The 23,564-nt window shown below is 33.3% G+C and overlaps 1 protein-coding gene across 1 annotated transcript in view; it reads left to right on the top strand.

Moving 5' to 3' along the window:
- The window catches only part of GSTCD (glutathione S-transferase C-terminal domain containing), a 116,864-nt gene that overhangs the window by 8,624 nt on the left and 84,676 nt on the right, over positions 1-23,564 (top strand). The window contains exons 2-5 of the mRNA XM_081813129.1: positions 451-888; positions 1,503-1,970; positions 9,553-9,804; positions 14,059-14,152. Of these exons, the coding sequence (XP_081669255.1) occupies positions 472-888; positions 1,503-1,970; positions 9,553-9,804; positions 14,059-14,152 (1,231 nt within the window). The 5' untranslated portion in view covers positions 451-471. The remainder of the gene's footprint in view (positions 1-450; positions 889-1,502; positions 1,971-9,552; positions 9,805-14,058; positions 14,153-23,564) is intronic.

Raw genomic sequence — 23,564 nt, 5'->3', positions numbered from 1 at the left:
ACGAGGGAATGAATATACCCCCCCCACCCCCCTCCCATGATTGTGTTGTAGAGTCAAAAGAGAAGTAGTGTGGGAGGACAAACATTGCCAAAGCTTCTCCAGACAACTCCTAGTATTCTTGGTTATTTATTTCCCATTCCATTCATCTCCTGTTCTTACCTGTAGTGAGACCCCAATGTACTTGATTGGGAGGGTTCTATTGCTAAGCACATGAAGTATGCTTATTTTAAAGGAGCTCGGTGAAAATAACCCCTAAGACTAATTAATTGCACTGGGTGGAAATCTTTCTTTTGGAAGCCGTTTATTCAATTCAGGAACAAATTCTCATGGAATCGTATCTATCACAAATCCTTGCTGCTTTCTAAAAAAAGTTTTTAAATATTCATCTTTTATTTCAGCTTCTAAATTACTATATTCTAAGGCCTGTAACCACTTCAATTTATGCTGCAGGTGACCCAATGAAAGAAGAAAATGAAAGGCATTAAGAAAAGTCTTACAGAAGAACACCTATACTTGGACTTTTCTCACCAAATAGAAGGATGCATCTTTCCTCTTCATACATCTGTAACTTTGTTTTTGTTGTCATACTGTGACTGCAAAATCTTTAAAGTTTGCTTAGTCCTCACTGGAGCAAGTACAGATATTTCACTAAAAAATGTAGTGCTCCAGGATGTTGAACTACAAATTATTTCAAGACAAGAGCTTCCACCAATAGTCCAGAATTGCTGTTTACCTGCAGTAGTGGAAAAACCAGACAATTTCTGTAGAGCAGGACTTGCTGTCGTCCTGAGACACATAATCCAGAAATCGTACGAAGCTGACTCTTCCAAGAAGGAAATTTTGGAACTTTTGGGTTTTAAGAAGACTTGCTTGAAAGCCTGTGCCGAAGTAAGTATGATGGCTCTTCCGTTACTTAAAAGCCATAAAGTGATAACACATTCACTTGAACATTTCTTTTAACTTACTGTGGGAGATGAATTAAATCCTGCTTACTTAAGAAATCTCTAGTCAACAATGAAATAAAGTAGCCCCTTATGTATGCCAATACTTGAGGTGCAGCATTGAAGAATAAGAATTCAAGATTTATTTTGTGAGGTTTGGGGACATTATTTTTAGATTATGACTCCTTTTTTTATCTTTTGTTTTAATTGAGGACTTTTAAAGGAAATTTTACACATGAATAGAAGCTCAAGTAGCAGTGCTTTGAAAGCTGTACTTTTTTAGGGATGCATGTCCTTCAAAGGCTTTGGGGAGGAGGGATTTATTCAGTAAGAGGATGCAGGAGGATGGCATGTATTCCAGGTATAGGATTGCTAAACCGTTGTTTAGTGTTATCATTTTTAAAGCACTGTAATATGTCCCTTGATATAGCATAAACACCTAGTCCAGGGATGGCTCAGCTTCAATTGTCAAAACCAGTCTTACTTCCCAATAGAAAGTTTTCTTCAAGCTATGTTGAAAGTAAAGACTCCCTTCATTTCTTCTGTTATTTTGTTTTGCAGGTTAGTCAGTGGACCAGGCTATGCGAACTCACCATCCCTTTAGCTATTGAGAATTTTCTCAAAGAATCTTCTGACCAGCACCCAGCTATCCCCGTGGAAATACTACAGTTAGAGAAAAAGCTTAGCGAGCCCGTTAGAGTGCATAATGATGACAAACTCCGTCGGCAGAAGCTGAAGCAACAGAAGGCTGCTGGGGTTGGGCCTTCCCTTGCTAAGGAAAAAACAAAGAGCAAGGTGCATAGACAAGAAACGTCTGAAGAGTTGGACTCTTCATCTGAGAGCCTGGAACTGAAGGTGGCATTCTCAAAGCTCACAGTCCTCGAAGAACCAGCTACTACCAACAGGGAGCCTTCTCATATCAGAAAAGCAAAAGCCTCTGACCTTCCACCTCTGGAGCATGTGTTTGCAGAGGGCTTGTACTTCACTTTGGCAGATATCGTGCTCTTGCCCTGTATCCATCATTTTTTGGTAAGGTTTATTAAGAATGGATACATTACTAGAAGTTTCAGTCTACAAAATTGCTTAGATTTGCATCCCTATTCCACTTCTTACTATCATCATGTTCCTGGGCGAGTTATTAATACCTATCTCCATTTTCTTATCTGTAAAAGAGAGATCATAGTACCTATCTCATACGATCAGTGTGAGGAAGAAATGACAATTTGTGTGAAGTGTGAACGTATAGTGTGGCATGTAGTAAGCTCTCAGTAAATCTTAGTCATTATTATAACTTTTAATTTTGAGTTGCTAAAATTTTGGCAATTGTTATTATTAATTTCAAATTGCTCTTGCGATTACCTTCAAATATTAGAGGTTCCAGTATTAAACACTAAAAAAATCTTGCCAGCTATATTTTATAATTAAGTAGTCGCTTAAAATACTAATTACATTACGTTAGGTATTATTAAATCAGAAATATTTTATCATCATGTCTGTGCATCTCTGTTCCTTATAAGATTACATTCAGTTGCTGGCTATGCTAGTCAGTGTTGTGGGAGAATATAAATGGAAAGTTTTCTTCCTTAGTATGAGTGTGTGTGTGTATTCTTTTTCCTCTCTGTGGAGGAAAAAAGAACAAGGTAAAAATAATATTATCCCGAACATGGGAAGCTGTAGCTCTCTGCAGCTTTCCAATTGGTTTTCAAGAGCTGCATTGTTCTTGCTTTGAAGCGTTTCACCCTTTCTCCTAAAAAGGAATCAGATACAGATTTCATTCTCATATATCACCAACACTTCAGGTATTTCTACTGACAAACGAGAAATGATTTCTAATGAAAATCTATTTGGAGGCCGGTGCTTCACTAATAATAATAAGTTAGGTGGTATTAATTAATTGGCATTTTCTTAACATTTCTAAAATAACTTCAGAATTAAAGGATGTGAAAAAGAGATTTGGGAATTGTTTAGATGTTGATTAGTATTTTAAATGTCATATGTATTCAGAGTATCCACGGAGCTGGGTGGGGAGAAAACATCAACTTTTTTTTTCTAGTCAAATGATTTCTAAATTCTCTTACTCCTGACCTTCCCCTTTATTACCAACTTCAGTTATTAGAGCAGTTATTTGATACGTATTATGAAATACTGTTGGTGTTCGTGGCTTCTTGGTCTTCTTGGATAACTGTGTTTGTTTTTAATTTTGTAAGAATTGAATCAAAGTGGCACATCCACTAATTGATTCATTTAAGAAACTTACTGAAAGCCTACTGTGTATATGGCAGTTACTGTTGTAGGCACTGGAAATAGAGTGATGAACAAAACAGATAAAGTCCCAACCCTCACGGAGTTAATATTCTAGCAGGGGAAGATAGAAATGAACAAGTAAACAAATAAATAATATATATTTAAATAATAGCAAGTGGTACAAAGAAAGTAAAACTGATAGAGATGAGTTATCTGCTTTCAAACGCAACAAAACAAATATAAAATTGGATTTACCTGTATGAAGTTGATTCTCGATAATTATCCAAACATCCATTTTCAGCTAGTTTGCCTTTGATTATAGCTTAATTTAAATCCTATTTACCTAATTAGGATCAATTGAGGCTGAAGTATTTTTAATTGAGAGGGATTTTTTTTTCCCCCTCTTCAATCAGGTAGGACATCTACTAACTGCTACTACATAAATTTACATAATACTACTGAAGAGCTTTGTTCTTAGTTTAAAATAGGGGAAAACATGTACACTCAGCCTTTATTATTAGACGTATTCTATGATTAATTTTTTCTCTTCTGACATTTATATGTAAACTAATTCTCACAATATTTTCATTTGTATTTTTCTTGGATCTGCACATTTTCTTTCAGGAATTAATCTTTCTTTGCCAAAGAAAGATACTGTTGATATTGTTTGTTATGTTTATTTTGCTCATTTAAGTCACCTTGGGTTATGAAGCAGTTGTTTGAGTTCAGGTAGTGGCTATGATGCAGAGCATTTGTGCTTCATTAATACACATTGAGGTGATGGAGGGTGGGTCCAAATGGTCAGTCTCAGGATCAAGTTCATGATCAGAAATGAGAGTCAAGTTACTAGGTTTGGATCAGAAACAGAGCCGAACCTAGAGCAAGGATATTTGGCCACAGGAATAAAGCCAACAGTATGAAAGAGCAGTCAGTTTTGCTAAGTCAAGGTTTGGAGTACCAGAGGTCAAACTTAGAAGAGCTAGGGAAAATACACAGTTCTGCTAAGCAGAAAAAAGCCGAAGATGCCAAAACAGTCATAGGTAGAGTGGCCAAGGTGCTGTATCTGAACTTCCTCCACACTTTTCTTCCTTTTCAGTGGATATTAATTTGCAAAGTTAACCCAATAGCCCAGCACTTCGTTATGGAAGGTGCCTGACAAAACCCTCTATTCTGGAAATTTTAGGAATAAACTTTAAAAAGAATAGATTAAAATGCACACCTCTTATGATTTCCATTTTTTAAGTCATTTGCTAGCATCTTCTAGTAGTTATAGCAAGCATATGGGAGAAATAGCAATGAATAGCTATACTCTGGCAAAATCCTGATGTTCCCTGATACCAGAAAATTGTATAGTTATTTTTAAGTTGTTACTAGTAAACAAGTATACTTTGATAGGACTATTTAAAAGATTATTCTACTCCCATAAGACAAAATTTGCCATTTTATAAAATATTTTTGTAATTTGAACACTTAGGATTTAACTTTTTACATATTAACTTCCAATGCTCTGAATTGAGTTTTTAAAAAGTATGACACATTTATTGCTTGAGTAAAATTATTGTAGAAATTGATTTTTAAGCAAAAGTACCTATGTTAAATGTCTCCTTCACTGTCCCTGTTGTCATAAAATTAGGAATAAAATGGGAATCTATTGACTGGCATATTGCAAAAACTATGGATGCCACATATTTAATGGTTAATTTGTATATTCCATATCTCCTCCTCTGCATTAGGTCCTCAAAAGTTTTCAGTTTTAATCCACCAGTTCTAATCTATAAGTAAAAAATGCAGAATTGGGATTATATTTCCAATTAGATAGCTGACTGCTTACACTGCTCACCTAAACATTTTTTAGTTATGACATATTTTCAAAAGAGTAAACATGACTAAGGAAGTGACATAAAGTAAGTACAAAACATTTAATATAATAAATGATTGGAAGGTGATGCAGAGGAGGAGATATTTTGGATAAATGTAACATCTTGCTTCTCTCCAGGCAAGTTTTGTTGGCCCTTATTACAATTAACTACAAAACCATTAGGGTTTCGTTTTATGCTCTTGGTAGCAGCAGTTTTTAATCATTATTTAAGAATAAATAATCTTATTTTCTTGTCTTTAAGAAACCGTGATATTTATAATGGTTTTGATCTTATCAGGCAGGTTAACTTTAAAAATCATTTCTTAGGAACAAATATAATTTTCATCTCACACATTTTTCTTAGCCATTTCCTTAAATATATCTTCTTGAGTGTAATGAATGTGGTTCAGTACCTCCTGAGCTGTCTGGATATTAGCAGAGCAGCCTGGCATGTTGATTAAATGGGATGACCTGCCATACAGTGTAAAACTCCTCGATTTCTCTTAAACATGAATTATTGTTACTTAATCAGAACTTATTTTCCAACGGAAGGAAAGATGCCATATGCATCTAACAAGAATAAATCACTACCAAGGAGAGGAAAGGAAAGGTGAAGAAATTAGAACATTTCTTATTTGATTAATTTATCACAACTTAAGCTCAGTTCCCTTAGCACATAAGCTATTTCCAGGCAATTAAGAATTCTGGCAAGGGGGAGCCTGGGTGGCTCAGTCCATTAAGTGTGGAGACTGCTTAAGACTCTCTCTCTGTCTCAAAAAAAAGAAAAAAAAAAGAGTTTTGGTGAGAATTATAAACTGTTTGGTTCCCAGAGTACCATTTAGACAGTATATTTCAAACTCTTTTACTTTAACTCACAGTAAATAATGCATTTTACAGGTGATTGAGCATACTTATACAAATATGTATATATCTTGTATACATTAAATATACTTGCAACCCACCTTACTACATGCTGTGTACTCTGATATTTTCCATTTTATGCCATTTTAAAAACTACGTTGATTTCACAACTTCGCCACAGGTCATAAACAGCTGTTTGAAAAACATTAATTGAGGAGATTCTTCTTTGAAGCTAATAAATAGTTTCTTGATCATTTGTTCACTCACCAGAATATTATTTGCAAGGCAGTGTTTTAAGTGCTTGCTGTATACAAAGAGTTAGACATAAACCTTGCTCTTACAAACAATTACTTGTGCTTATTTAAAGTCCAGTTAAAATAGACTGAAATACACATGCATGTGAATTTTTCATTAATTTTCTGTCCTTTCTGGCTTCTGCTTTGGTACTGATTATTACTAGATACGTGTGTCAAGATTTTCTTGATTTGACCTTTTTATTTATCTATTTGTTCATAATCACCAGTCATAATCTGTTGGTGACATTATTACTGTTTCTATGGAAACAACATTCAGTGCCTCAAAAAGAAGCAAGAGCATTCTAATTTTTAAAGAAATTGAAGTTTGGTGGTGGTGGTACGGAGAAAGCATCTGGCCAAGAGAAAACAAGAAGATAATTTAAATCAGGAGTAATGGTTTCACATTTTCTAATTTGAATAAAAGCCTTACTTTAAGTGCTGCGTTAGAAAAAATTCTAACTGATGCTAGTTATCTTTTCACTTCTAAATATCTATAATTGTATCTTTTATCTTTTTACTATTTTACTTCAGTGAAATCTCCTCCTTACCCCATCAAATCTTTTTTAAAAATATGGTTCTGAGAGTGTTTCTTACATTACTTTTAGGTTATACTGATTTGATTCTGTTTTACAGTTCATACATTCAGGGGAAGAAGGCTTCACTAAAGAAGAAAAAAGGAACTTTAGATCACTATTAAAATAAGAGTACAGCCTCTCCATTTCTCTTATTCCCTTACTTCCTCAGTGAGTGTATAACTTCCATTGAGATTCCTCAAAACATACCAGTGACTGTAGACTTAATGGAGATAACAAATTCTAATCATTTAAAAATACCACATACACTTCAATTTATTTTAATTCTCTCCCCATGAACCACTTAAATTCATGTTCATAAATAAGTACGTATTAAGTATTTTAGGTTTTTGATTAAGCAGTGTCCATTTACTCTCTATGTTCAGTGTGTTGAGAACTTATGAAATATAGTGAGGGTCGGGGACAGAGGAATGTGTTCTTGCCCATGAATTATAGATGAAGGGGTTTCTAGATTTGAAGGAAGTTGACTAAGGAAGAGTTTTTAGAGAGGCATAAAAATATGCTACCAATGAAAGATGATAGAAACTGGAATACACGATATAAAATTTCCCCAAATGATTTTCAATTGTAGCATTTATAGACATTTCAAATGTTGTCATGGTATTTCTATTGATTATCTTAGAATAATCTATTCATATTTTCTGTCCTTTTTCTGCTAAGTATTGGTCTTTTCCATTATATATTTTTTTGGCTTATAGGATAGTCAGTATGTGCATACATTCTTCGTTTGTGTGTATATAATATTATTATTCTTCAAGTAATTCACAAATACCTTTTGGGCCTCGTATTGCTAAGACATTTGTCCTTGGTCAGTATTATTTAAATAGTATGTCTTGATTTTAAAAATATCTTTAAAAAATAGACGATTGTTTAGAGTAATTCTAGGTTTATAGTAAAATTGAGCAGAAAGTACAGAAAGTTCCCAGATACCCTCTGTCCCCGCACACACAGTCTCCTCTACCATCAACATCCTGCACCAGACTGGTACATTTATTACAACTGATGAACCTACATTAACAAATTACTATAACCCAAACCATATTTTATATTAGGGTTAACCCTTTGGGTTGTACATTTTGAGTTTTGACAAATGTGTGATATGCATCCATCATTATTGTATCATACGGAATAGTTTTACTTCCCTAAAAATCCGTGCTCCACCTATTCATCCCTCTGTCCTAACCCCTGACAACCATTGATCCTTTTGTTATCTTCATAGTTTTACCTTTTCCCGAATGTCATATATTTGGAATTACACAGTATATAGCCCCTCAGATTGGCTTCTTTCACTTAGTAATATGCTTTTAATGTTTCTCTGTGTCTTTTCATGGCTCAATGAGTTCATTTCTTTTTAGTGCTGGATAATATTTTATTGTTTGGTTGCTATTTATCCATTCACCTATTGAAGGACATCTTGGTTGCTTCCAAGTTTGGACAATTATGAATAAAAGTGCTATAAACATCCATGTGCAGGTTTTTACATGGACATAAGTTTTCAACTCATTTGGAGTGCAATTGCCGGATCATACGGAGAGAGTTGTTTAGCTTTGTAAGTAATCGCCAAACTGTCTTTCAAAGTGGGTATCCCATTCTGCATTCCCACCAGCAATGAAAGGGAGTTCCTGTTGCTTCACATCCTTACCAGCTTTTGCTGTTGTCAGGGTTTTGCCTTTTCACCCTTCTAATATGTGTGTAGTGGTGTCTCCTTGTTTTAACTTGCAATTCTCTAATGATATATGGTGATGAATGTTTTTTCATGTATTTATTTGCCATCTATGTAACTTCTTTGTCATATATATAACTGCCAACTACGTAATTCTGAGGTGTCTGTTCAGATCTTTTGCCCATCTTTTTAAATGTTTGTTTTCTTGTTGTTGAGTTGCCCCAATTTATATATTGTGAAATGAATACTAAAAATATAGAAAACTTCACTAAAGAAGATACTTGAATGGCAAATAAGTACATGATGCTTAACATCATTAATCACAGGGAAATGCAAATTTGAAATCACAATGAGATACTACCACACATCCACTAGAATAGTTCAAGTAAAAAAGACTGACAATACCAGTCATTGGCAAGATTTGGAGAAATTGGGACATTTTCTAGTGGGGATATAAAATGGTACAGCCATCAGGGAGAGGAGTTAGGCAGTTTCTTTAAAACTTAAGCATACAGTTTCCATACAACCTAGCAACTTGGCTCCTAGTATCTACTCCTAAGAAATGAAAAATATTCAAACAAACACTGGTGCATGAGTTCGTATAGCAACATTATTTATAATTATCAAAAACTGGAAACAATGCAAATGTCCGTCAACTAGCAAATGGATAAACAAAATATATTATGCTGCACAGTGATTACTACTTATAATGAAAAGAAACAAACTACTGATAAATGCAACTACATGATGAACCTCAGAAACTTAATGCTAAGTTAAAAAGACACATTTTATGATTCCACTTCTCTGAAATACTAGAAAAGGCAAATTATAAACATGGAAAGTAGATCAGTGGTTCCTTGCAACTAACTGGGGAAGCAGAGATTGACTGTAGGTGATCACAACAGAACCTTTTGGTGTGATATAAGTGTTCTAATACTGGATTGTGGTGGTAGTTACACAACTGTATAAATTTGCTAAAACTCATTGTTTGAACTGTACACTTAAAATGTGTGAATTTTATGATATGTAAAGATATCTTGACAGCTGTTATAAACAAAAAATGTGTAATAGTATGTTTTGTTCTCTGCATGCCTAGGTAATTATCTGCAAGAAACTTTCTGAAAAGCTGATGGAATTTCCACTGCTCGCTGCTTGGTACCAGAGGATTCAGGAAGTGCCAAGAGTAAAAACAGCAGCTTCTCAGTGTGGGATCCAGTTTCTCCATTTACCAGAGTTGCTGACCACCTCAAATGAACAAGATTCAAACTTAAGTGAGGTTCCAGGTGTAGAGGAGCAAAATGATGCTTCATTTATAGGAGGACCAAGACCCACTATGACCAAGTTAATGGTACTTAAAATGTTTTTCTTAAAATTTTCTTTGAAAAATTCCATGTGATAATGTTGCTGAGCATTCTACCCCAACTTGCAATCATTTATTCACATTACTTTTGTTTTAAATTTTATTTGTAACTATTTTATATCACCCTTACCCAATTACTATTTCTGTGTCTTTTACATATAAATGAGGTATAGTAAATTGAAGATTTTTATTAGTATGTGTCTTTGGAGCCAAGTAAATCAGAATATATATTTTTTAAAAGTATTTTTCTCAAAACTTTTTTTTTTTTTTTTTAATATTCAAGACATTGGCCAGGGTCATATCACATCTGGTCAAATGTATTGTTTTAACCTGACATTTTTCTGTTGCAAGGTTTTGCTCTTAGTGTTTAAATTTTGAGATGATTTGAAGTTAAAGAATATGAAAATGAATATCTCAATTTACTTTCCAAGGTTTTGTCTAAATTTAAGATATTTTAGTTCTTTGAATTTTGTTTTTACTTTTTCATTTTAATGCCTTTTTATAAAACAGATATTATTTCTTTTTTTCTCTTTGCAGCAAAATTTGTTTCTAATAGTACTTATTGTAGAAATTTTCACAATAGGCTTTATTTTCTCTATCATTCTAAACAATTTACAAAAATGTTTTGCTTTTAACTTCAACTATTTGAAGATTTATTTGAATAGAGGAAAAATCAGGAAGTAATTTGAGCTATTCATCTGAGTCGTACTGGAAAGATATTCATTATATTTCCCCACTTGGGTTAGGAAGCATTTGAGTTCTATGGTTAACAGAAAGTTTGCTGAATTAGAAAAGCACAAGATTTTAGTAGTGACATCAGCCCCTTATCTCATCAGTTAAGCTTTGTTAACCTAGTGATGAAACAATGAAATAGGATTTTATAGTTGATTTTAGAAGGTATCAAGGCATGTCCAAAGTTTGATGTGTCTTGATCAGATGACTATACTATGCAGGGATCTCAATGTCACCTCTTGAGTTTTTTAAAATAAATAATCGTCAGTAATTTGCTTTGCATTAAAATACTAATTTTCAAAATCTCAACAAACCAAAAATCTGCTTTTAATTCATACTTACACAGTCTTAAAGAAAATTGGTAATGTTTAAAGTTAAAGAAAATTGGTACCTATGTTTTTCTAGCAATAAAATGACATTAGGAAAAACATTTGTATTTTATGCATATTAAAAATATCTATAAACAATGAGAAATAAATAACAAATTTAAATTCAGGAAAAGTTAACAAACAATTGTAAAAATAAGCTGTCTTGTAATAACATAAAAAATAAAAGGAATCCTGAATTTTTAATTTACAGGGGGTGTGTTAGTTCAGGTCCCCCAAGCAGACCAAGATGGGGTTAGATGTGCAAGAGTTCTACTGAGGGAAATCTGTGAGGTAAAGTGGGGAGGGAGATAGAGGAGGCTGGGAGATCCTTCAGTCTATGATGCAGTTTTAACCCCTGTGCATGAGACAGGGAAGGAAGGATGATTGGGTTAGAAAAGCTTTAGACTTCACTGCAGGTCTAAGAAAGTTTTGGCAAGCCAGTGGGGAATCCTTGAACCCAAATCATCTGTCAGAGAGTTCCATGTTTCTCAGGAATAGGCCTGCCATGTTATCTCAGCCACTTTCAGGCATTGGCTTGGGAGCAGCCCATGGGAAGACTACTAGGGACCAGGTGACTTGGATTCTAGTCCCAGATTTGAGGGTAAGCTAATATTGTGACCTTTAGTATGTTGTTTAACCAAAGGATCTTAATTTCTCCATTTATAAATTAGGAGAGTATAGTAGATATTCTGTAGGATTCTTTTCTGATTTCAAATCTTATGGTTATATAAAAAATGACTGGGACATTACATCAACAATTAAAAAAAAAAGAAGGCTCAAATCTGAAAATAAGTTAAAATTTCTATTTCATTTAATTCTAACTTAAAAGTATATATTAGATACAATAAATGTTCCTTTTTAACAGGACATTGTTTTTGCTACTTACTAGTGAATTATTGACATATGTTTTGAAAATTAGTAAATATTATATCAAAATAATAAATTATGTGAATGTATGACAGTAACTATTAATTTTTGGGTAGTCACAGTATTTTGTGCCAATTAGATAAGGACAAATGAAATTGGTGCCAAGTGGAAGTATAAACTAGTTAAGTATTTCTTAGGAACCCACACATCTCACTTTTTTTTCCCCTTTTGTTTTCTTTGGCATATTCTTGCCTCCAAAATTTCCCTTATTCTCCAAAGGTTTTAAATTTATTTATTCAGTCAGTTAGTCCAAAAAATGTATATGTTTAGTCATTGTTTTGAATGTGGGATATATGAAGAACAAATTGGACTGCCTTCATGAGCCTTATATTCTGGTGGGGGAGGTGAATAAAAAACACAAATGTGTTAACACATTAGGTAATGATAAGAGCCACAAAAAGTAATGTGAGATAAGGGGGTGGAGGTTATGTGAGTTGGAGTCCTTTTTAGATAGAGTGGTCAGGGAGGCTTATCTGACCAGGTGAAGACATTGATCAAATGACCTGAATGAACTGAAGATTTGGAGGAAGTATTCTAGGGAGAGGGTCCAGCGAGTGAATAGACCCTGAGCAAGTCTATAGAGGCAAAAGGTAGATTAGTAGTTACCTAGGGCAAGGAGCTGAGGGGGGAAAATAGAAAGTATCTACTAATGGATATGGGACTTCTTTTTGAGATGATGAGAATATTCTCAAATTAGCGTTGATTATGGCACAACTGTGAATATTATAAAAACCATTGAATTGTATGCTTTAAATGTAATGGTGTGTGAATGATATCTCATATAGTATTTTTGAAGAGACCCTAAGGTAGGATTGAATTTGGTGAAATGAGGGAGAGCAAGTTTAGTATGGCTAGTCTAGAATAAGGGGGAAAGTATAGCGGTAGATGATGTCAAAGAGATGTTTATTTTTCTGGAAGTGCTGGAAGTTTCTGGAAATAAGTGCTCTAGACCTCTAGACATAAAGATGTCTCTACCTCAACAAAGAATCTTCATACTATTTCCTTTGGAACCAGAATTCAGCTAGTTTTCATAATTTAAAGTAATCTCATGAACTAATTGATTCAAATTAGTGATAGATCCTCAGAGATTTTTCTTTTGAATATGATATTTCTAAAGATAAAACCCTGAACCATGGATATCTATCCTGTGGACTATGTACCCAGAATGTGATTGCAAGGGGTCTGAAAATCCATATTTATGCCACACAACTGTCTGCAGATCAAATAAATAAATGCACAACTTTTGACATGGGGAAGGAGCCTGAGAATTTTTTTATATGAAAAGTGGTCCTCAGTTTTGAAAATGTTGGGAACCATTTGGTTACAACAGAGGAATCCGTTTTTAGAGGCATTAGAAGCCTCTATGGTATGGATGATGTTTGGGGGGTGTTATGTTGAAGTGAGGCTTTTTGTCCTGTAAATATAACTCATAGGCTGTAGCTATTTTCATATATGTAAAGACAGATTTTGATGGACATGCAGAATCAGTTTTTCTTTTTTTATCCCTGTGTGGAATGTTTTTGATAAAATTTTTATCTTCAGGTGACTTTTCTTTTTGACATCCAATTGATTTCTAAGTATAAGAATATTGATTTCTATGTAGTTTTAGGCAATAATTTAAAAATAGCATTTTTTGTTATCTCGGTATAAAAAAATAGGAAGGTAACTGTTCTATCAAAAAACACATTGTATTTCTTATGTAACTTAATATTTTGAGGAACATCTAATGATTGTTAATATTTATGCACCTTCTTGACACTATAGAAAAGAAAATTTGCCATATAATGCCTAGATATCTTTTTTTTGTTGTTTGATTTTTTCCCTGAAGGGAGCACTCTTTCAAATACATCAACTACATGACTAGCCCAAGGCCACATAGCAAGTTGGTCTCTGGGGACAATCTTCTCATCTGTGGAAGGGAACTTCTGTGAGACAAATTCACTGACTCCAAAGCCTGTATGAGTTTATGACTGAAAATGGATTCCTCAAATTGAAGATTGTGTGGTCCCATCCAAACACTTCGTTCTGTTTTACAGGTTGTGAGTGATTTCAACTTTTAAACAATTACCTAACAATTGTTCTAATGAGAATAAATTTGCATTTGTACAAAAAAAAAAAAAAGAAAACAAAAGAGAAATTTGGCCTTCTGAACCATAACAGGATTTTATTAATTCATTAATTTGGAAAGAGTCTATTTCCTATTTCTTATTTCTAGGAAAAAGGCATTGAAGTGGTGTTTTCTCCCCACCCTTGCCCTACTTGGACTCTTGATTGGAATAGTCTTCCTGCAGCAGTGAGCCCAAAGGAAGGTGAGTTTTGTTTTTTTTTCTTTTTTTTTTCTCCTTTAAGTTTTAATCATAATCTAGATAACCTCTTCAGATCCATCTTTCAATTCTCTAATTCTGTCTTTGGCTTTATCTAATATTCTGATTGTACTATCCATTGAGTTTTCTTTTTTTCCCCCCTAATTATTTCTTTTTTAAGAAGTTTTTATTTTAATTCCAGCTGGTTATACAGTGTTATATTACAATATAGTAATTCAACACTTCCATTCATCACCCTGTGCTCATCACTACAAGTGTACTCCTTAATCCCCATCACCTATTTAACCCATCCCCCAACCCACCTCCCCTCTGGTAACCATCAGTTCTCTATAATTAAGAATCTATTTCTTGATTTGTCTCTCTCTCTTTCTCTCTCTTATTTTTTCCCTTTTGCATGTTTGTTTTGTTTCTTAAATTTCCCATATGAGTGAAGTTTTCCTTTTATTTTTATTATAAAAATTTCACATATACACATATACACATTGCTCAGATTCAACATTTCTTACATTTTCCTACATTTGTTTATTCCCTTTTCTTTCTTTTGAAGTATTTTGAAGGAAATTCCAGATAACATGCCATACTATAGTACATACATCTAAGAAATACAGCATTCTAAGTAATTGCCATGTCATTAGCACACCTAATAAAAATTAACAAAAATTCCTTGATCCTTTAATAACCAGTACATAATTGTTTTCCCCTAATTGTTTAAAGTATTGTTTGAAAAAAACATTTTTATAGTTAGGTTTTTAGTTATATAATTATATTTTTCATTGCTAGAAATTATATTTTTCATTGCTAGAAATTATATTTGGGTTGTTTGTTTTTATGATGACCTTTTCCTTGCTCATGTTTCAGTTTCTTCTTTTCATAATTTTTTTAAGCATAGTTATTTTATATTCTGTGTCTGTTATATAATAGCTGATGTCCATAGAGATCTAATTTTGGTGTTTGTTTTTTCTGTTGACTTCATTCTTGGTGTCTTATTTCCCTATTAGTTTTGTAATTATATATTTTGAATTCATTTAGGGGCTACTTAAATCTGTGGGAATCTTGTGGGGCCTGGGTTAGAAGTAAATTTCAATAGAAAGGATTTATATTTGCTTGTGCCAGGCATCTTGAAGTACTAGATCTTAAGATCAGTTAACATTATGTTTTCAGCTTGAGATTCCTTTAACCTTTTCATTTGGAGCTGAGGTTTAAACAGACAAGTTACCTTTTATCATCTTCCTTTGCTATTGAGTAGGGCTTTTTTTTGTAATGCATCTTTTCATGGGGGAATATAGCTTTTCAAGGTTTCTACTTTCATGTAGTGATAATAGTTCCAGGTTTCCACAATGCTAGGGATCCAGGACTAGCCTCTCTTCTTTTCTTGCTATTAAAGCTCAGATCCCTATTAGCAAATACTCTCCTGGCAGCTGGTGTCAGTTCAAGATTATTACACTACTTTTTAGTTCCTTTCCCCTTTGTTTAGGCCCTATGGAGTTCCCTTACTCTCAGAAATCCATTGAGACAGGCGAAGGATGATTGTTAAGTTTTATACAGCATTTTAGGTGTTTTTAGGTGGAGAACATTTTCATTACTCAATGTTCCACTTCTTTAATTGTTCACTTATTCTTTAGTTTTATACCAAGCCAAATATAACTTTTGATTTCCAAATGCTCTTTGAAATTGTTTGCCTGCCTTTTTCATGTTCTTTTCCTCCGTGATGCTTCCTAAGTATTGTCTATATCTCACTAATCAATTCTAGTCTTTCCATCAAGGAAATAATTTAGGATTTTTTCCAGAATGGAATAAGATTTTTATTGGGCAATTAAGAACTGTGCCTCACAGATGTTTTATAAAAATTAAATTCATTTTTTGGTCTTTGTTAAGTATATGAAACATAGTCACTAATGAATTTGTTAATGTTTAATTTTAAATATTTTCTGACATTTTGAAAATTTTAGGTGTTTGTTTTTATTGTCCTTGCAATTGGACTGTTTTTTTTTTTTTTTTAAAGATTTTATTTATTTATTTGAGAGAGAGAGAATGAGAGAGAGAGAAAGCACATGAGAGGGGGGAGGGTCAGAGGGAGAAGCAGACTCCCTGACAAGCAGGGAGCCTGATGCGGGACTCCATCCAGGGACTCCAAGATCATGACCTGAGCCGAAGGCAATCACTTAACCAACTGAGCCACCCAGGCGCCTGCAATTGGACTGTTTTGTGTACTCTGGTTATGGTACATTTTGGACAGGTTAAAACTATAGTAAATGAAAATCAGATTTTCATTAATATTTATATTTACAAAAAATTAGTACAAAGATTTGTAAGTGCCACATGTTTTGCTTTACTCATAATTAATTTACTATGAAGCCAAAATAATATTTTCATTTATTAATTGAGCTATCAATTACATCTGCTACCAACTCAGAGATCTAACATTAAGCATTCATGTCTGGTCGTTTTACTGGTTAAAACTGCATATCTAACAGAGTTCATGGAATATATTACTCATTATATCTCTTTAATTGGATCACCTAGTTTTCATAAATATTATGACAAACAAGGAGCTATAACAGCAGAGCTACTTGATTTATTTACATTTCATTCTCTGTTCTTAAAAGGTTTATATAGTCTGTGTTAAACTAAGGCAGAATTGTTGCATTTTAGATGTTCTGTTTTCAGTGCTGGCAATTTCAGTATTGCACGGTAATAGGATCGCTGTGAAATGAAATTATTATACATATGGGTGTGGAGGTCACTGTGAAAGTGTTCTCATGATTTGTGTTCTGGTATTTTTAGAAGAGATTGAATAGTAATAAGATTTTATTGGTACTAGGTTCATTTGGATGTCACAAAGGCTGACTCCTTATGTGGAAGCCATTGAGTTACCTCAAGATTATGGTCCATATAATAAGAATCATTCTCTTTACTAACAAAGGCTATATTGATCCTCACGATGGAGGTTTATTTCTTAAGCTTGTCTAATCTCCCAACCTCTGTTATTACCCATTTCTCTCCCCACATCCTATATACTATTCCCTGAACTTTTCAGTTTCCCTCATATGTCCTATGTCTATTATTTCCATGCCTTCACTTTTATTTTGCCTCCAGCCTTAAATATTCTTCTTTCCACTTCCCATCCTATTGAAATTATACCCATCTTTGAAAGATCAGCTCAAATGCTGCTTCTTCATTAAGCCTTCTGCATGTGCTCTGGAGTCAGCCTGCCTGAGTTTCATACCTGGACTACTATACTAACTGCTAGAAAATCTATGGCCAGATTCTCAATTTCTCTGTGCCTCAATTGCCTCATCTGTAAAATGGGGATAAAATAGTATACACCTTAATGAGATTGTTGGTACATTCAATGAATTAATATATAAAGTACTTAGTACAATATATCAGACAGAATTAGTCACTCCCTCTCAACATTCCTTAGTACTTTCTTATACTTCATTTTTGGTACTTACGGTATGCTTCTCTTCCACTATAATTATTTATATGCATGCTTTCCTTCTCTAGTGGACTGTGAGCTCTTTGAGTATAGAATAGGTACACAGTAGTTTTTTTATTAAATTCATTTGAATTGAGACTATAGATCCTTTGAGTTAAATTTCCAAATTTCTGCTTAAACCAGCAATTTTGAATTCTTTTGTCTCATACAGATTTAATTTACATCATCATTATTACTATTATTACTACTACTACTACTATTCTATTCTATTTTATGGACTGTTTGGGAATAAGTTGCAAACATTATGCTACTTTACCTCTAAGAACTAAACTGTCCACTTTATGAACAAAGACACTTTCTTAGTCCTTTTCTCTTAGCCATTGTACAATTATCAAAACAGGCTATGCAATTCACTATGAACTATTATCTAATCTGCAGTCCAGTTGATTGTAGTACATTTAATTGTCATGTCACTTTAGTCTCCTTTCATGTGAAATAGTTTCTTAGCCTTTGTTTATCTTTCAACATGGACTGTTCTGAAGAATTCAGGCCAGTTTTTTGTCAAACGTTTCTCAATTTCAATTTGTCTCGTTTCCTCATGCTTCAATTCAAGTTATGCATTTTGGCAGGAACACCACCTAAATGAAGCTGTGGCCTTCTCAGTACATTATAGCAGAAGGCACCTTACATCAGTTTGGGCCCAGTGATGTTAACTTTAATCATTTGGTTAAGGTGGTATCTGCCAGGTGTCTCTACTGTAATGTTACTGTTTTGCTCTGTTGAATTAATAAGTATTTTGTGGGGAGATATTTGAGACTACATAATGTCTTGTTTTCAAAATTTCACTCACTAGTTTACATTCATTTGATGCTTCTTGCCTGTGATAGTTACAGAATGGTGACTTTTCAGCTCCATCAGTCTTCCATATGTATTAGTTGCCATGCTAATGTAAGAACGTTTTTCCCATCTATCATCTATGTATCTCTTCTCAGTATTGACTCAGGAATTATTTTATTAAATAAGTTATAATCCATCACTGTTGTTATTTATTTCAGTACTCAAGTTGTCCCAGGTTGTGAGTCTCTTCAAGCTGGCTCCTGATCCTTTGGAAATGGCCTTATCATTCTATGACCACTTCCTTAAATTCTAGAGAAAAAAAACTATTACAGGTTCATTTTGTCATTTCCCTGACTCAGTTCTAGAGTCAGCTGTTTCTCCAAGGAGCTCTGGTTCCCTTTAGTAGAGATTAGCATTTAGAAACTAAAATTTGGGCACAAGGTGTGCTTATTGCTAATGGAGTGTTATTGGTTCTAGCTCCTCTCAGCAGAGAGATGTGCATATAGATAGATCTATGAGGAAATAGATGTATGTACACACACGTACATAATCACATCACTGTCTACTGCTCTATTTGTATATCTCTGTTATACGTCTGTATTAAAAAATGGTGAGATGGGCGCCTGGGTGGCTCAGTCAGTTAAGCGTCTGCCTTCAGCTCAGGTCATGATCCCAGGGTCCTGGGATTGAGCCCTGCATTGGGCTCCCTGCTCAGCAGGGGTCTGCTTCGCCCTCTCCCTCTGTGCTCTCTCTCTCAAGTAAATAAATCTTAAAAAAAATAAAAACCAATGTTTTTTTAAAAAATGTTGAGATTATACTGATATCTCTAATTCCAGTCCTAATCCGCAAAATTCTTCCTAGTTTTTCCAAATTCAATGTCTATACCTATATCAACCTTTCTCAACAGTAAAAATGATAGCTCACAATATCATCTATTTATTTGCTCATTTGGTAAGTCCAACCGTAACTGAACAGTAATTTGAGAATTGTTATATCCATATCTCTATGAAGAATATACCTACTCAGTTGAATTCCAGATTGAGTTATTTTCATTTTTGAGTGTATATGGTCAAAGTTCTTGTACAGATAGTTGTAATTAAATGGTTCTATATAAGATGAATTATACAAAAGTAAGGAATGAAAGGTTTAACTTAGTATTAATCATATGCCCTGATAGAAAATCTTCAACCAACAGTCTCCTACTGCATCATATATATCATATAATATCCATGATATATATATACATATATATTATACAAAAGTGAGGAAAGAAAGGTTAAGGTTAGTATTAATCATATGCCCTGATAGAAAATCTTCAAACAACAGTCTCCCACTGTATTATATATACATAAAATATATTATACTATATTATATATTATATTTGTATATATATTATTATATTATTACTTTTGACCTCAAATAACTGTATGATTTTCTAATCTAATGAACTAGGATAAATACTTGTGAGCCTGAGGAGTCCTTTTCTTAAGTCCAGAGACACTTCTGTTCTTGCCTTCTGAATTTTTGCCCTCTGAGTATGAAAGAGGGAATGATATAAGACTTAGAACAGAGCTGCCCTAAGCCACTCCATGCAGTATTTCCCCATAGCCATTTTTATTCTCCGGTAGTTTTTAGGTGAGTGGTTCCTATATTAGGAATTGCTCTTAGCCTAGAATAACCGTATCAATCATATAAAGGGAGGAGACTCAGAGGTATGACTTTATAGAAGATAAAGGCAACAAAACGATAATTGTTTCAGTTACATTCTGTTTCATTTTTATATTCAAAATTACATTGTCTTAGAAATATGAATCAATTAGGTATACCCAATTGGTTTTGCTGTTGAGCTACATGAGAGCATCATCTCCTAGGGAGACTGATGTGGAGGTAGTTCATAAAAACCTTAAACATTACCACTCATTCACCTTCCCATCCCCCACCACCCAGTTTAGAGTATATACTTATCAGTTTGAGATAAAAGAAAAAAACTAATGGCAGAGTTTTACTAGAAGGATATCGTAAGTTCTCATCTTTCTAGAGGGCTTTAAACCCTGTAGATTTTATTTGCTTGGGATAGACATGTGTGAATTCTTAGAACAAGAGTTATAAACTGGTATATTCCAGATCCTTTTATATAAATCATTGATTGAATTTATGTTTCTAAGAGAATATATAATTTTTCAATCCTAGTGGATCTTAGTACCAAGATCATTCTTTCTACCAACATTCATATATATAATATATATTACAAGTATATTTAAATATACTTATATATTTACATATTTTATATATATGATTATATTTATATAGAGCATACATACGATATTATATATAGCATATGTAGTGTATAGTATATTATATATAGTATTATATAGTAATATATTTACATATTGTTTAATATATTTATTATATATTTATATACTTATGTATGTAATATATGCATAATACATAATATAATTATTTAATAATACTATAGCAAATGATAATAAAATTTTATAATTATATATGGTATATATAATTATATATAATATAAATATATATATAAATATAGATGACTACGATTTTAAATTTTACGATGATATCCAATTTTATGTAAATATGGGTGGGTTTTTTTTCCCACTTAATTTCTGTAAAATATTTGGGGCTGAAAACAATGAATTGATCCATGACATTGAGAAAATATATAAAATGAGATAGTGATATATGATATAACTAGTAAAAATTGGCCTCAATGCAGTCTGGGCTATCACCCCCACCCTCTTGTTGTATGCTTCTACAAGCCAACAGGATCACTTTTCCTTTATTCTTCTAGTGGAAGTATTTGGATAAGCAAGGGAAGAGTGTGGTCAAGGTCTTTGGAGAGGGTTGGATCCAAAGTAGAGAAAGGAAGGACTAAACAGCCTTTGCCCCTATCAGTGATTCTTAACAAGGTTCTTAAGAACCCCAAGGGACATGGTAAATAGCATTGTTTATTGCTGTTTTTGCTGGATGGCCAGGGAAGCGCAAAGTTTACCATAACAAAGAATTGTCTCACCCACAGTATAAGTAGTGCCCTTCTTTGGGGAATCTAAAACATAAAAGCTTGTTTGGGAGCCTCCAAGCAAGGTATATAAAGAAACTTCATTGTCCTACCATTGCTTTTCAAACTAGGACATCCATCAACATCATTTGGAAAGCTTATTAAAACAAGTTCCTGGGCCCTAACCTACAGTTTGTCATTCAGGTCTCAGATGGGGCCCTAGAATTTGCATTTCTAAGAAGTATTGTACTAATGCTAGTTCTGTTGCTTTGGGGATCACGCTGTGAAGTAATTACCATTGGTAACTGATTTAGTACGTGCATTGGCTGCTTTGATTTCAACGTTTGCCACCAAAATAAGATGAACAACAAGGTTAAAGCTTTCTAAAATTTTTCTTTACAAACTAAAAAATTATGTTTTTGCTTTAGCATGTATTATATCATACACAAGAGCTTGTGCAGACCTCTGAACCATTTGGTAACTATGAAACCTTCTACTTTTAAGTCAAGTATACTAAATTATAGTAGCAAATGTAAGTGAAAGTAGAAGTATCTTATAATGTACATAGAAATAACTGTCTTTTAAGAAATTGTTTTCTGAAATATTAATCTTAGATTTTTATATTTTCCACTTCACCACACTAGATAAGACATAATTAGCATATTTTTTTCTGACTTTAAAAAAATTACTCTCCAGGGAGACAATATAAGGATATATTTCTCCCAACATTTTTTGTTTATATTGAACAGTTTTAGATTATAAGGCTATTACATTTTGAACTTTTTGGCATTTAAGATACTAAAGCACACCAAGAGAATGAGATCAAAGGTTTGAGTTTTTTTCTCTTTTCTGGGAAAAAAATTTCCTAACATAAATGTTTTTCATTTTCCTAAGTTATATTTAGCTGTGAAATCCAAAACCTGACCATATTTGACTCAGAACCATACAAATTTATAACTATGTTCTCTTCTTTCAAGGGTAAGGTTCTCAACAAGCATTTTGGTGCTTTACCAAAAGTAATATGACTTTTATTTAAACTGCAATTTAATCTGAAACTAAAAGCCTCTAAAAGATAGTATATATAAATATAGACAGAATTTATATTAGTTTAAAATATAACAAGGTTGCAAAGAACAAGTTTGTTATTTGCTTAGTAGTACTTTTTTGAATGAGTGCCAAACACTAATATACAGGTGTAGAGATCGAGAGAGAGATATAAATCACATATGTATTATAAGTTACATAGTATGAATGTGAATGACATAGAGCAAACCATGTGTTAAATTCATCTCCTTTTTTTTAAGATTTATTTATTTTAGGGAGAGGGGTGCAGAGGGAGAAACTCTGAGGCAGACTCCCCACTGAGCGTAGAGCCCCATGCAGTACTTGATCTCACAATCCTGAGATCATGACCTGAGCGGAAACCAAGAGTTGGATGCTGAACTGACTGAGCCATCCAGGGGCCCCCATCTCCTTTTCTAATATAAAATTAGAGAAGTCAGCTAGAGTAAGAGCAGAAGTAATTAAAGTGGGAGAGGTGGGTAAAATTTTATTAGGTAAATTCTTCCAATTATTATAGCATTAGACATTTCTTATATAAAAATGTTAGTCTTTTATGGAATAGTAATTAAATATACTTGGTAATCATGAGAGGTAGTACTGATGGTAGAAATATTTTTGTATAAGTTTTAATGAGTAAACATGTGAATTTTTTAATTGAAAAAAAGGTACTATGTCATCATCATTATTGGAAAGAAAAGCAACATGAAGTGGAGAAATAGGGGCACCTGGGTGGCTCAGTTAGTTAAGCGTCCAACTCTTGATCTCAGTTCAAGTCTTGATCTCAGTTCAAGTCTTGATCTCATGAGTTTAAGCCCCACAGTGGGCTCCATGCTGGGCATGGAGCCTACTTAAAAAACAAAAAAAGAAGAAGTGGAGAATTAGTAGAAAGGTATCTTTATTTTTCAATGTTACTTTCTTCATGTGAAATTTCAAATGGTTTCTTCATGGAAATGTTAAAAGTTAAAAAAAAACCCATATACAATACACAATTTTATTGTAATTATATAGTAATAATACATTGGGTTTTATTTGTTTAAGCC

This window comes from Leptonychotes weddellii, chromosome 2, assembly GCF_054177405.1.
Source record: "Leptonychotes weddellii isolate Sample4059 chromosome 2, ASM5417740v2, whole genome shotgun sequence".
Classification (NCBI taxonomy): Eukaryota; Metazoa; Chordata; class Mammalia; order Carnivora; family Phocidae; genus Leptonychotes; species Leptonychotes weddellii.
This window is presented reverse-complemented; position numbering and strand designations above follow the sequence as displayed.